This window comes from Pan troglodytes, chromosome 4 (genome assembly GCF_028858775.2).
Source record: "Pan troglodytes isolate AG18354 chromosome 4, NHGRI_mPanTro3-v2.0_pri, whole genome shotgun sequence".
In the NCBI taxonomy this organism is placed as follows: Eukaryota; Metazoa; Chordata; class Mammalia; order Primates; family Hominidae; genus Pan; species Pan troglodytes.
Window position 1 is genome coordinate 55490228 of NC_072402.2, and position 15332 is coordinate 55505559.

Sequence of the window (15332 nt, forward strand, 5' to 3'; positions counted from 1 at the left end):
AAACTTTCCCTCTTAAAATATTCTTGTTTAAATCTAAATTAATTTCATAGATACCATTTCCATTTTTCTAATGAATAATACTGTATCCTTTCCTATCTATACCATGAAGTTTTTCTTTGCCTTGAAAACCCATTTAGATTTATGATTTCTAGCCCCCAAAATAACTTTTGTTCCTATATCCAATTCCTTCCCTCACAGTTCTTTCACAATAGCTTCTTTTCTCCTGTAAAACCCTACATAAACTCCAAAAACATTTCTAGTTTTGGAAATCCTAATCCAAGAGGTCACATCACTAACGCAAACATAGAAATCTTTGTACCAAAGGACAGAGGTGCAAGGGAAGTTGGGAGTTGTGGCTGTGGGAAAGTGAGGAGGACTCTTTGGCATCTGGGCAGAGGTACAGGGAAGCCAGGATGGGGGCAGGAAAGAAAGTTTCTCAGTTTCTCTTGTGTCTACGGTTCATGCTTAGGCCTCTGCAGCAGCCCCAAGGCAGGTGAGGGTGATCAGCTGTTCCAGTTTGCCTGGCACTGAGGGATTTCCTGGGATGTGGGGCATTCAGTGCTAAAACTGGGAAAGTCTTGGACAAATTAGGACAAGTTGGTCACCCTACCTTTCCCTTGCTGCTGCTGTCCTTTTAAAGTCCTCATTCCTTTGAAAATTGCAGTGATCTTCAGTTCTTCCTGATTTTAACTGTATACAAATATTCAAAGAGCTTGGACCAGCACATTTCTCAGAGAGAGCTCTACTTACAGTAAATGTTATGTGACAGAGCAGGATAGCAAATAGATGTTACCTGTGGCAACTCTAATTGCTTGGTCATGACTGTCGGGAGTAAAGTGTTAATAGTTTCTTGCATATCCTCTGAGAGAGTATTACAAATACTATTCTGCACCAAGCTCTTTGTAATTTAATAGTATATCTTGGGGCCCTTTTGTATGGGCTTATACAGATCATGATCTAGAGATAATGATCATTCTTATTTGACACATAGTATTGCATTATGTTATGTCTAAAAACCCATTTAACTCTATTGATAGTCTTGTGGGTCATTTCCAGTTTTTACTACAATTAATACAAATAACACTGCAGGCATCCTTGTGCCTGAACATCTTTGTGAGTTTACCCATTGAATAAAGTCTTAGCTGTGAAACTGAATTTAAAATTTTCATAAATATTGCCAAGCTGTCTTCTAAAAAGAATATATTAAGTTACAATCCCACCATCATCACAAGAAACGCTTGTATTTCTATACACACTGACCCTGAGATTCACAAAAAACATATTTTCCCCATCTAATTTAATTGCAAAGAAAATTAGTCACCTTTCATACATTTATGGGCCAGTTCCCTCCTACCTCCAAAGACTCATTGAATCAATTATCTTGAGGAGTTTATTTTTTATGGATATGTTAATGTTTTGAGTATATTAAGAAAATGAACTCTCCTCATTTGTGTAAACTTTTCAAAAAATTTTAATTTGTTTAGGGTTTTTTTTTTTTTATCATTTAGTCTTTTAAAATATTTGAGTAGTCAAATTCATCCTTTTCAGATGGTTTCTGGACACCCTGTATCTTTTATCCTTGCTTTTCCTGGCATTCGGTGCAGTACCTATCACAAAATAGATTCTCAATAAATGTTTTATAAATAAATGGACAACGAATGCATGAATAAGTGAAGGATATAATTTATTCTTTTCATTCCTCCTCATGCTATGTAGAGATTTGCAAAATGAATGCCAAAACATATCTTTGAACAGAATTTTATGGCCCAGTATCTTCACGCAGTGGTTTTTCTGTTTTGTTCAAAATGATGTCCCTATCATCTGCATAGTGCTGGCGTATGGGAGATATACATATTGAATGAATACATAAATATAGAGAATAATGAGATAAATAGAACGTGGATTATTTGGAGTTCATCCTCCTGAGCTAATGATGGGCATTTCTGGAAGTGCTGGGTTGCAAATAAGCCCAGACCAGAGAGGATTGTGTTTAAAGGCCCAGAATCTCAACTGATAATCCTCAGAACCTCAGATTTACTTTTTTCATTCCAAGTAAATTAAACTGGAGTGGTAAGAAAAAGAAAAATGGTTATGACCATCAACCCCAGAAACAGGGACCACATTTAATTGAATTTATAATGTCCCTAACATCTCTGCTGTGTTTGAAAGGTTAAAAATTTCCTAGAGAAAACAGCTTTTGCTACTACTTGCCAAAGTACTCATAAAATGGACTGATTGCTAAGAACAGAAAACAAACCAAATCAAAATAAAATGAACCAAAAAGCAACAGAAATAAATGTGCCTTAATGTAGTTGGATGATTACCACATCTACTCTCCTCAGACCACCAGCCTTCAGAGTAAGGGCACATCCTTCCAAATAAGTGCATCCTTGTCAGAGACATTTGGTGAGGTGCAACCCCTTCAATGTGTCTGTTTCCTGGGTCATTTGGGGTCTTAGGAAAATCTTCTTGTTGGTGCACTGAATTGCACATGCATTATGTAACTCATTGCAACCCAATAGCTGAACTCATGGTTTCATAGCTATTAAAATATGCCACAAACCAAACCACCTGTGAGGCGCCAACTCAGCAAATGTGCCTTTTCAGAAAGCAGTCATAAAAGGTACAAAAAATGAGGATGAAAGAACCCTGAATAACAACCTAGAGCTCATATATTTGGAGCCATGAGGAAAAGTATTCCATGTAAGTTGAAGGAAGATAGCAGTCAGGAGCATTGGTGTTGAAGACCACCCTCACTATGAGAAAGGGTCATATATATAATGTGGAATGAATCAGAGCTACCACTGTGGGTCCCCTGTTGGAAAAACTGCAATTTTGGATAATTATGTGCAAGCACTAGGAGAAATGCCAGATGTTAGAATCCATGTTTAATGTGAAAATTGCATTTTGTTGTTTGCAGAACCTCAATATATAGCTTTCTCTATAAAATGTGGGCATATTTCTGAAGGAAAGAAAAATGCCAGGGTTTCATTTTAACATCCTGTTACGTTTTAGTTAAATTCAAAGGAACATGACTTTTCAAAGAGAAAACTGTCTCTCTCTCATAAAATAGCATTAAGTGGTTCCAAACATATCTTAAGTTATAATTGAAATTGGACTCTGTGGAACAAAATTAATGATGGTTTGTTCTCAAAGGCCCATTGTCCCGTTGATTTTATCAGTTATTCTTTGTTAATAAGGTGGTAATGTGGTCTTAAGAGCTTCCACTACTGGGAGAATCCAAGGAATCATAGATAAGTAAATTGATGTCAAATATTATGACTTTTTCTCTTTCATTCTTGTACTGTATCTAGTTGCCTCATCTTTTTTTCTAAATCTCACAGTTTTTGATCAAATTCCCCAGGGACAGCTTACATGCTAGCTTTATGAGGGAGGTGAGTCATGCAATCCCAAGAAAGCAAAAGTGGAGTTGAGGGGGTGAAAGGAACAGCAGTAGGGAAGAAGAGAAACCATGTACAAGGTAATGCATTACTAAGCTTGTCAGAGCTTCCCAACAACAACAACAACAACAACAACAACAAAACTAGTTGCTAAGTTACAAGGGACATTGCCTGTGAGGCTGTGTCTTAAAACATTCCACATGGAGAAGAAAGGGTGAGCAATTTTTCTGTGCATAGGTCTTTTGTCTCTCATTGGTCAAAGTTTGCTCCATGGGGCCCTTGGCCCTCCCAGAGTCCCTGGGGAATACAGAGCCTTTGTCCATCTCACGTGTAGCTGGATGGTTCCTGTCAAGTCAGAGGCCATTGCCCAGGCTAAGCCCGCAAGGATGGGGAGGTGGAAAACACGAGGCAATTGCAGTGATAACCACTGCTTTACTGGGGCTGCTGTGGCATGCCTGGGAAACTGGGAGAGTGGCTTATGCCCAAGGGGTAGGGTGGGCAGAGCTGACCTGGGGAGGCCACAAACAGCACCTAGTGTACTTTTCTACAGTATACTAGCAGAATTAGAATGAATCAGACAAGAGATTTATTAAATTAAGCTTTTGTAATGTCCTGATGTAGTGCACTGTATTTTAATGCTGTGTCTTCTGTTGCTTGAGTTCCTAATTTGTACCAGGTGTTGTGCCAAATGCTTCAAATAAATTACCTTGTGAAATCCTCACGACTCTATGGACTCCAATTTACAAATGAGAAAACTAAGACTTAACTTGCTTATCTTCACCAAGCTAGGAAGTGGCAGAGTTAAAATTTGAATCCAGGTCTAAAGCCATTGGTCTTCTATGCCATAGAATCGGCATCCATTTTGCTACTCTTACTAGAAAATCATGAATCCTAGCTATGAATTGTAGTGAGGAGGAAAGTTTTTTCTGTTTCATGTTTATGAAAAAATCTCTACCTTTTTCATTTTGTGTTTCATGCATGTGACAGCATTTTCAGAGATTTTGTGTGTAAGAGTGTGTGTATATATATATTGTATATTTACAGACAGAAAAAAATTGAGATTAATTTTTCAATTCTCTAAGTCATAAGAGAATGGAAAAACAGAAATGGACCAGCAGAATTTTTTATCCCAATGTATTCTTTGACATACACTGATCATAATGCTAACGTTAGCAAAAGAAATAAAGAAATCCCTGGTGCAATGGGATGATTGACCTTCCTTTAGCAGAACAGTGTTGACTTGTTACCATTGTCAAATCAGACTGAACACATTCAACAACATGATCATTTCTACTTGTGGGTTTGGACTGACAAGGACATTTCTAGTATATCTTGTTGACATCAGGTTAATAAGCTCTAAGCAAAGCTGAAGATGAATGCTACTTCCCACAATCAAGTGGAAATGTTAATATTATCAACATGTCTTAAAGGCCATGAAGTCCCATGCCTGTATATGTAACAGGAATAGCAAACAGGAACTTTTCTTAAAGGGAAGATTAAACTAGTGTTATTTCTGTGTATTCGTTAATTGCATGCTCCCCATTTTTAAAACTGTACCTGAAAATATACTGTAATAAAAAATTAAATTTGAAATATTATACCATTGAATAAGGTCCTCTGGATAGTTTTGAGATTTAATATTCTTTATTTCAATTTACATGTATACTGAATCACGTAAAAGTTATTTAGGTCAGTACTTCCCCACATTTGTTCCTTCATGACATACGCTGATAACTATATTTCTACGAAAACTGCAGTAAATAAAGGATGTGGCTTGTGTTCAGTCTCCCACCCACTAGCGACAAGAGCCAAGGGAAATCAATAGCTCGGCTCACCTGTCATCTCCACTCTTTGGCACACCATTGAGAAGTCTAATATGTGCAAAGAAAAGTTAATTTTACTTTCAAGGGTTATACCTTTGCTTATTCCAAAGAACGGTGGGGGAGTGTACCAGGGCCATTATTATAATGTATATTATTAAACTTTTTACATTTTAACTGATTTCTCTTATAGTAAAATTAATTATATATTAGCTTTTGGGTATACAAAATTGCACTTTGATCATAATATTTAGGAATTGGCAACTTTGTGGGCAAAGTTGTGGGAACTATCAGAAAAGTAAAAAATAAAGGTGGGACCCAAAAGAAGGAAGGATTGTAGGTTGGAGCCGTACGCGACTAGAAACTAAGACATGTATCCTTAAAAACCCTCAAATCTGTGTTCTGATGGGAAAACCCTGCTAAGTCAATGGTTCCCAGACTTTGGAATTTCAAAACAAAAAACTGTGAGGCCCAACATACAATTACCAACTCTTCATTTTTGCCAAACAAAACTATTTTCAACAGAATACACTAACATATACTGGAACCATGATTTCATATTATGACATTTATTTTCCACATTCTATATACTTTTAATATTGCAAAACAATAAGGACAAAAAGGGCAGTCATCTCCCATGGGGGGCTTAGAAACCTCTCATTAATGTGTGTGTGTGTGTGTGTGTGTGTGTGTGTGTGTTTTAAATTGGCCTTATTATTTCTTTAAATTTAACCGAGGGCCAGTAAAACTCCCTTTTGGAATACCACACGCCCGTGCTGTTCAGGAATGATTATGATAAAGTCATTCATGAGGACATAGAGTTATTTCATATGCTCTCAGAAATGACTTGCAGTGCGAAACACAGCTACTATTGGACAAGACAACAACCCAACTTTATATAACAATTTTTTAATTCACTAGTACTTGTGTATCAGTCAATAAAGTACCTGGTACTTGTGTACTAGGCACTGGGATGGAGTTGGGGATACGAAAGTGAAAAATATAGTCACAATTTCTACCTTATACTCTAGTAGGGGAAAGAAAAACAAAATGTATGATTGAACTGCCTTAAGCACCATGAAGGCAACATACAAATTGCTGTGAGAGCATATAACCAACTCAGAAATCAGCCTTAAACTGAGACCTAAAAAGGACTCCCCCTGTGCCTTTTGTATATTTAAGGCATCTTTTTTATATTTTAAAAATACAATATCATTGAGCAGATAGATTCCAAAGGGCCATCTTCTAGCTGGATGAAATAGAAAAGGGCACCCCTTCCTCAGGCTGACAGCCCTGCCTGCTGAGGGCATAGTTAGGTGAATGGATCATCACTAATGAATGGATGGTTTTAAAGAAGGGAATAACATGACCAAATTTGCATTTAACTTTACTCAATAGTCTGGAGTATTTAAATATGATTAAACCTTTTCTTTCCATTCACTTGAATGAGGCAGAAGGGCTATTCAGGAATTTAAAGTTGACTAAGGTATTGATTGGGTACAAAATTTTTACTAGGTAGGTAAGGGCAGGACGATTCCATTAGAAACAAGAACTTTTTCTCCAGTGCTCTGGGAAGAATTGATTGGTTCAGGGCTAAATCACCAAGATGAATACCTTCTTTTGATTCACACACCCTTTTGACATCTGGGTTTCCCTGAATCATATGCAATCTAGGACTTACGCAGACCACTCCAGTTTCACTTACAAAATTTGGGTTAGCCAACTTAAACAGTCATGGCTGTAATTTGCTTCTGAGTTAAAATGCTATTATTATTTTATGTTATTTATCGATTCCTGCAAAGGAGAAAGCATTTTTATTTTGATAAATTTTGTTATTAATGAAATTAACTCAATTTTGTAGTAACATAGTATATAGTGAAAATGTGCTTTACGAGATGCCGTGGCTTGTCTCTCAAATGGACAATGAGGCTTTCCGAAACCTTTGTGCCTTTAAGTTTAAGGACTTGATTTGGCGTCTTATCTCAGTGTACACAAAGCTTAGTTATCACCTAGGAAATATTGGATGTTTGTCTCAGGGAGAAGAGACAATTTTTAAGACCACAATTAGGTTTTGTAGCTATTTGACATCCAATTATAATCAGATACTCAGTGAAACATGCATTCATAATGCAGGCCAATGATCATATATTTGGCTTAGTTTTTCACTAGAAAAATTCTTTAAAGAAATATTGTCCTTCCAATTTTAGTGGTACTGAGGAACAGCTCTGGTTATAAGGGGGGAAATACTATATGTCCTTTGTTCAATCTTACTAATCTTTACTAATTTTATGATTTTCCCCATTTATTTTTTAAAAATCATTAATAAAATTATCCTTGATTGAGTTTCTCCTATGTGCTAGGCATTGTGATAGGACTTTAGTAAACATCATCTCTAACCCTTTCAATAACCCTGCAAGGTAGGGTCCTATTTTATAGATAAGGAAACTGAGGCTCAGAGAAGTTATGTCTTGAAATTATATAGTAGCAAGTGGTTAAGCCAGGTTTCCAACACAGGTTTGTCTGACTCTAAAACCAGCATCTTTTAACTCTGCCCCATCTCCTCACCATTCGTGACCAGAATGTGATGCACGTCTACCAAAAAGAGAGTAGCAAAAGGTGATTTATAGAAGCAGTTATAGTCCTCTGAAGAGAAGGCAAAACTATTGGGGATAGGGAAAAAGTAACTATAAAGATCATATTTATGTAATCAAATATTAACTCAATGGCTTGAATTAGGTGGCAAATAAAATATATTAGCAAGCAATGTTACAAACCATGGTGAGAGCTGTGTAGTAGATGAAGCAGAATGATGGCTGGGCTCAGGGAGCTCATACATTTGGAACCCCGATAAATCTTTGCTCCTTCTTCCCAGAGCCCATCATCACTTTTTAAAAACAAGTCTTTGCTGGGCTCAGTGGCTTACATCTGTAATCTCAGCACTTTGGGAGGCAAGGCAGCAGGATTACTTGAGCCCGGGAGTTTGAGACCAGCCTGGGCAACATAGGGAGATGCTGTCTCTACAAAAAACAACAAAGAACAAAACCGTCTGAATTTCATGCATTCCAACATAAATTATTTTGTTCCATTCTACTTAATAGCCTTTACACTAGTTGTGAAACTCACTGAAAACAAAGGAGAAACTCATTATAATTCATCTAAACATTCCTGAAATATCACTTTAATCAAAAAATTAAGAAATATTGCTCAGATTTAAAAGAAAAATGGAAACTCCCTTGGCAAATGGGTTTGAGGTTCGGTCATTAGGTTTTGAATAATCAGGAGCTATGTGTTGTAGTAGGAAAAGCATACCATTTAGAGAGAGACAGCTTTAGTTTGTCAGTCCTGCCTCTTAATAGGTGGGTGACCTTGAGTAAAGCATGACGCAGCCTTTGGGCATCAGTTTCCTCACTTAAAGGTAGAAGGGTTGAACCAGGTGTAAACTGCTGTTCTTCCATGTTATGATTCTAAATAGTTCTAGATGGAATTATGTTGCACATTTCATATGTTGTTAAACAGCTTCTCTCTGGAACAGTTGCTCCTAATCTCCTAATAAGCTTACTATGGGTCACTCAGCAATCTTCAGGAGAAGCAAACATTATTTGGTTGGTGGATACCAAGACAATTCTGATGTGTTTGTGTCAAAGATTGGTCAGATGAAATCTAACTAGACATGTATCATTCCATCATCAAGCTAAATGACCTTGACTCTAAACATCTTAATTTGAACTGTAGACATTTCCCAAATGCTTTAGGGTAGATTTGGACCATAATACACTCCACTGTAAATGGAGAAAGTTCATCATCCCCATAATAATTGCCCCCAAACTGCTAGGTAGGAATGCATACTGGGTTTAGTATGTATTAACTCCCTTGTGAATTCAGCTTTTGAGATCAGACCTCTTAACAAGTCATGAGTATTTAGAGTGAAATATTTAATTCTTAGTGATACTGTTTTCCTATTCTGCTATTATTATTCAGTTATGATTATTTTCCTTCTCCTCCCAACCTCCCATTTCTTTTTCTTTATTAAAAAAAGGAGAGGGGGTGCATGCTGCCATCTGGGGTGAATATGGGCTTCACGTGGGGACCTGGGCTCTGGTTCTGATCCAGAGAGTGAGCTAGGAGCACTTACACAAGAGGGTCTTAGCCACTGTGTCGGGGGAATCGCCTTATATCACAGACTGAAGCCTTTTAGTAAAACCTGAAGAATAATCAGAAGCAGCATTGACTAGTCTCTAACCTTGGTTGAGGGACACACACACACACACACACACACACACACACACACACACACACGGCTCTGAAAGCTCAGACACGGAGGACACGCTGTGATCCACTTAGCCCTCTCTTCTCCTTCAGGGGGTCCTTGCAGGACAGAACGCTAAGGAACAAAGTCTTAACTGGCAAGCTGCCGGCAGAAGGAGACTGTCTGGTGGATTGCAGCGCTGGTTAGGAACGGGGAGTCCTTTGCGTTTCAGAATCCAGTCCACATTTTGCTGAGAGCCCAGGCACTGTGAATAAGAGGAGCCTCTGAGGACTGGTTTCTGATGTCGCACTAGGCATGATAAGAATGCCATTGACGTCAGCAGAGTCATCATCAGGGAGAATGGCACCCCAGCTCTTGAAACCACACCAAGCAATTGCAGTGCTTTTGAAAATTAAAAGCCGGTGCTGGAGTGTGGGGGGTGGGGTGGGGGGTGGGGGGGTGGGGAGGGAAAGAAGCAAAGAGGGAAGTCGTGGCTCCAGCTGAACTCTTCTTTCTTCTATGCGTTTCCTGTATTTTAAAAAGGCAGGCTCACGGCGCTCCTGTGCACACGCCCGCTCACTCACACACACTGCTGCCTGGGCTCATTAACCTAAATTGGGGGAGGTGGGGGAAGAAGAAAGAGAGAAAGAAGGAAAAAAATTAGTTCTGTTAACACTTCTGCATGCAGATAAAACAAACTGTGCCACCCAGGTGCTGGACAGAGGCCCTGAGCCACATAAGCCTCTGAGAATCAAATTGCTGAGCTAAAACTGATATGCTTTAAATGTGTGTTGATGAAGAGATTACAAGGGAGGAATTAAACACTTCAAAGGAGCTACTACAAAGCAACAATCACCCTTCCCCCATCCCTCACACACGCACATTACTGTGGACGCTTGCATGTTTGTGTGTCTGCCTGACAAAATGGCAAAGTTGGTTTAGGAAGGGAACGCTGCAGGCATGTTGTGATTTCAGCTTTCACAGGCAGCTCCAAGAACATCACCTCCAGCTATAATTCAACGGTTACCTGGACTGGAAAATGTCTTGGAGGTTACGAAGTCTTTGAATTCTTTAGTGTAAATTGTCTCCGCTTTGAAATTCCACAATTGATCGAATCCTTTCATTCTCTTTCCCACTCCTAATTGTTCCACTCTAAGTCTCCACCCACCGCCAGGAATATGAAAACAACATAGAATAGAACTGATGATATCAGCTGTATAACACGCTTTATTTTACGGCATTAATGGGCAGCTTTCCAAGTCCATAAAAATCTTTTGCTGATCTGATTTTAATATCCATATTCTTCAGTTATACTAGAAAGAATGATTTCCGAGATGTGGAAATGTTAGCCGGGAAACAAAAGGACATAGGCACATAAAGCAAAATCTGGCAGGAAATGTGGATTTAATAAATTGAATTATGTGAAACTCCTATTTCAAATGGACTGATACTAGAGGAGCAGCCCTCGAGAGATATGCACAGTAATGATTCTTCGTTTTCAAAGACCTGTTTCTTTTTGAAAAGGAAGAAGCCCTGAACAGCATTCCTTTCAAATACACAAAGGTAGCGAAAGTACAACCTTCTCCTCTTTCCTATTTGTTCTTTAAAAAATTGTAAAAATTATATTAAGTGTGCTTCTTGTGATAGAGTCAATAAAGGGAGAAGGAGTTTAGCAAAGCACATTTACTACATACTCTTAACCCGTCTTGCTTAATGTAATAATGGAAAGAAAGATGGCTAATTGTCTTGCAGGAATTTGGGTTATCCTCTGAAAGGATACAAGTAAATTTGTAACTTGGGTCATATTGGCTATTTTTTGTTCTGTTTTGCTTTCATTTTTGTTTTGTCTGAGGTTTATAAATGGAACCCTTCTTTCCTTTCTTCCTTTTTTCCTTCCTTCCTTCTTCCCTTCCTTTTTTCCTTTCTTCCTTGCTTTCTCTCTCTCTCTCTCTCTTTTTTTTTTTTTTACAATTGTACTTAAAAGAATAAAGGATTCTGAAAATCAGTTCCAGGATCCAATAAGGGCCTAGATTGTATATCACAGGATCAGAGCCCCTTGCTCTCAAATTTATGATTGTGAGGATGTATTATTGTACTTGGGGGATCAATAAGCAGAGCCAGAGCCTTCACACAAGGCTCCTTGTGCCCCCTCCCCCGCGCCATCCCATGAGGTTAAAAAGCACTGACTTTGACTTTAACACTGTGAACGAAATACAGAACAACTGTTTCAATTCCCTTCACTATTTCTGCTATGTGCCTAGATTAGATGTTTTCTGACCTGTCTCCCTAAGTTGTTCCTGTCACTTGTGTCTGTCATTCGCTCCCCCATCGCATCCTGCCCAACCCTCCCTGTCTATGATTCGAATTGCTCTCTGTCCAGATCATTTCCTGCAGTGAAAAACGAAGAAAGACTTTCTCCCTTCTTCCCACCTACACATTCCTTTTGTCCCCCAAGATATCCCTTCCTCTTGCCTGGAATATTCCCAGGCCTTAATTGATTGATTTAGGCCCCCTTTGCACCAGGCACCCTAGCGGAAGCCCAGAAAGCCCCAAGAGTCTGGATGTGTTTTGGAGAGCAGGCTCAGGTTCACTGCACACTAATTTGCAGCAGGAAGTGCTAGGAAGCCCGATGAGGGATGGGAATTAGCAAATAAGGTTGGCAGTCAATTGACAGAGGAAGCTTAAGGAAGAGGATCATTTTGAAAAGGAAAAATAATTTAATCCTTTTCAGGTGTGTTAATTTCTTTCGTGGACCAAATTACCATGGACCTGGAATAGTTGAGATTTTCCCTAAGGTCTGGCTGTACTTCATAGGGAAGAAGCAAGGGTAAGTGCAGTAAATTTGATTATGGACACCAGTCTAACTCTAGCTTAATGAGCCATGGAAACAAAATAGCTCAATCTCTTCTAACTGCTGTAATGCAACACTAGGAGCATTGAGAGCACTGTGGTTTTGGTTACACAAATTTGTAGTACAGGCCTTGCCTCAGCATTTGAACATTTCAGCAAGAGAGCTGAACTTGCTTGGTTCTTCATGTAGCAGATATAAGTCTTTTGGAATTAATTTGAAAAAAAAGAAAAGAAAAGAAAAGAAATGTACCCAGAAAGCAAGAGATCTTAAATGTATCCAAAACCTAGAACAAACAAACATTAACATTTGCCATAATTACTGTGGGTGTTTTTAATAAAAATATATAGATAGATAATTTTGGAGGTTGCATTTCCCCACCATCACTGCCAGCCTCATTTTTCTTCCATCCTCTCCAGAACAACCTCTGCCATAAATTTAGGAAATAGTCAACCTGTTCACATTTTCATCTTTTTACTATATATGTTCTTATTCACAAACGAATATGTTGTCATTATAAAAAGTCATCAGTATCTTTTAGCTTATTTTTTTAAATGCAACATTATGTTTGTTGGATCATTTTACTCTTGTCCCAGTGCACCCTGTAATTCCCATGAATTGACAGGTAGCGATAGATCAGCAGTAGTAAAGTAACTGATATGGGTAGGTTAATAGAATGACCCTTTTAAGAAGGGATCTCAAAGAGGGAGGCTAGGTAAGCTACAAAATTATCAGGGCGAAATGCAGTGAGGTAGAAGTGAAAGCAGCTTAGTGTCAGCCTGGGCTAAGATAAATGAGGAGTGGAGCTGCAGCTGGAGGAGCAAGAGAATATGGTCTACTCGAGTATAAATCAAGCTTGCTGGTGAGCAGTTTAGGACTAGCTCCTGGTTTTACAGCAAGACTTTTTATGTGATCTTGACCAAACCACTGCACTTGATTGCTCCTTTCTACTCCTTGGTCCTCACGTGTCAAATAAAACCCCAGAATTGCAGAGCCAAAATGCAAACAAATAGAACTCCTCACTCAACCTCCCTCAGTTTGTAAGTAAGGAAATGAAGACCTAGTAAAACATTATGACTTACAGATACCTGTCAGGGCAGAACCAGAAGCTGGCCTTGGGCTAGGAAAAGTTGTTCCCCCTTGATTACATTTTCCAAAGGTTATACCTTTTCCACAGTTTCTAAGGTAACATGTTGATTGACTTGACAGTTGTAGAAATATTACGAAGTGGTATAAAGCCAAGATCATGTTTACTAAACAGTGCTGCTCTTTTTTTTACATCCTACAGATGAGAAAGCTGGTGCTCAGGGAATTTAAGCAACTTGCCCAGAGTCACGTAGCTTAGAAGTGTTAGAGCCAAGATTTGGACCCCAGTCTTTCTCACTTTCACAGACTTGCTTTTAACCACTGTGTTGTGCTATGCTGCCTCAGTATAAGCTCATTTCAAACAAACCACTTCCAATCTCTGACATGCAAGCCCAGAAGTTTTCAGATTTACAATGGCATACTTTTTTTCTGTTAAGTGTTAGATGTCACGGTGTCTGCAATGGAGTAGAGCTTTAGAAATGAGGATAAAACATTTGGTTTGATGTTAGTATTAAGAACTCCAATATCCAAGGCAGGAAACTTGGTAATTAATGTTTTAAATGGACTGGAGAGGTCACAGATATTAAAATCAATATTTTAATGGCAAGATAACAATGTAGGAACAAATAATGGAAGATGTTTAGCAAAATTATGAATTAAGTAGATGTATAAACAGCAGATTATGAAAGGGAAACAAAGATTACCTGGGAAGAGTTTTGTGTTTTAGTCAACTGAATTACCAGAATGGGCAGAAAAAGGAAGTATCAAAGAAGGGTCTGCTGATAGAAAATTAAATAAAGAAGAAGATGCCATGGAAACGTTTTTAGTGCAAATACACTATTGCTCATGGCTGAAGACAGAAAGAAGACTATGTGTGACTTCCAGATGAAGTTCAGGCATAGAGGCAGGGCTAAATAAACAAGCACATAGACCCGAGAATTCTCGTTGATTGATCTTTGGAAATTCGGTATAAATATGATCAGTTCAACCATGCCTTAGCTACTGGATCAAAGGAAACATCTACCGGCTTTGGGAGATAGGAATCTGGAAAATTGACAGACTGAAAAAACCAAAACCGAAGGAAAAAAAAAAAAAAAACCAGAGAATGCAGAATGCCATTTTAAAAATCCTGAGAGGCTGTGTCTGATGTTACAGGACTCTTTGACTCCATTAGTCTCAATTCTAATATTTAAGTTAAGTGATTGTGGGCATAGAATTTTTTTCGAAACCTGTTTCGAAATGAAGGCTTCCCATACATTTAAGTTAAAAGTGGTCTTGAGAAAAGAACTTCTTAATAGGTAAGGGGTTTTACTTTGGAATGTTGAAAATGTTTGGAACTAGATAGAGGTGGTGGTTGCACAACATTGTAAATGTGCTAAATGCCACTGAATTCTTGACTTTACTATTTTTAAGTTTATGTGATATGAATTTCACTTCAGTAAATTATTTTTGTTGGTGCATAATTACTGTATATATTTATGGGGTTCATGTGATGTTTTGTTACATACACAATATGTATAATGATGGAATCAGGGTATTTACGGTATCCATCACCTCAAGTATTTATCATGCCTGTGTGTCCTCTTTCTAGCTATTTTGAAATATGCAATACCTGTTGTTAACTCTAGTCACCTAATCTGCTATGGAACATTAGAGCTTATTCTATCTGTGTGTTTGCACCCATTAATCAATCTCTCTTCATCCCCTCCCCTCCCACCTACACACTCCTCCCAGGCTCTGGTATCTATCAGTCTACCTTCATGAGTTCAAGTTTTTTAGCCCCTGCATATGTGAGAACATGTGATATTTATCTTTCTGTGTCCAGTTTATTTCACTTAACATAAAGACCTCCAGTTCCATCCACGTTGCTGTAAATGACGATCTTATTCTTTTTTATGGCTGAATCGTATTCCATTGTGTATACCATGTTT

The 15332-nt window shown here is 38.3% G+C and overlaps 1 protein-coding gene across 19 annotated transcripts in view; it reads left to right on the top strand.

The window, feature by feature from the left end:
• The window catches only part of PDE4D (phosphodiesterase 4D), a 1566198-nt gene that overhangs the window by 1396879 nt on the left and 153987 nt on the right, over positions 1-15332 (top strand). The window contains exon 6 of one of the 19 annotated variants that reach the window (XM_054685074.2): positions 12199-14507. The exons of the other annotated variants lie outside the window; for them this stretch is intronic. Coding sequence (XP_054541049.1) covers positions 12199-12245 — 47 coding nt within the window. The 3' untranslated portion in view covers positions 12246-14507. Of the gene's footprint in view, positions 1-12198; positions 14508-15332 lie in introns of those variants that run through there. 19 annotated transcript variants of the gene reach the window in all.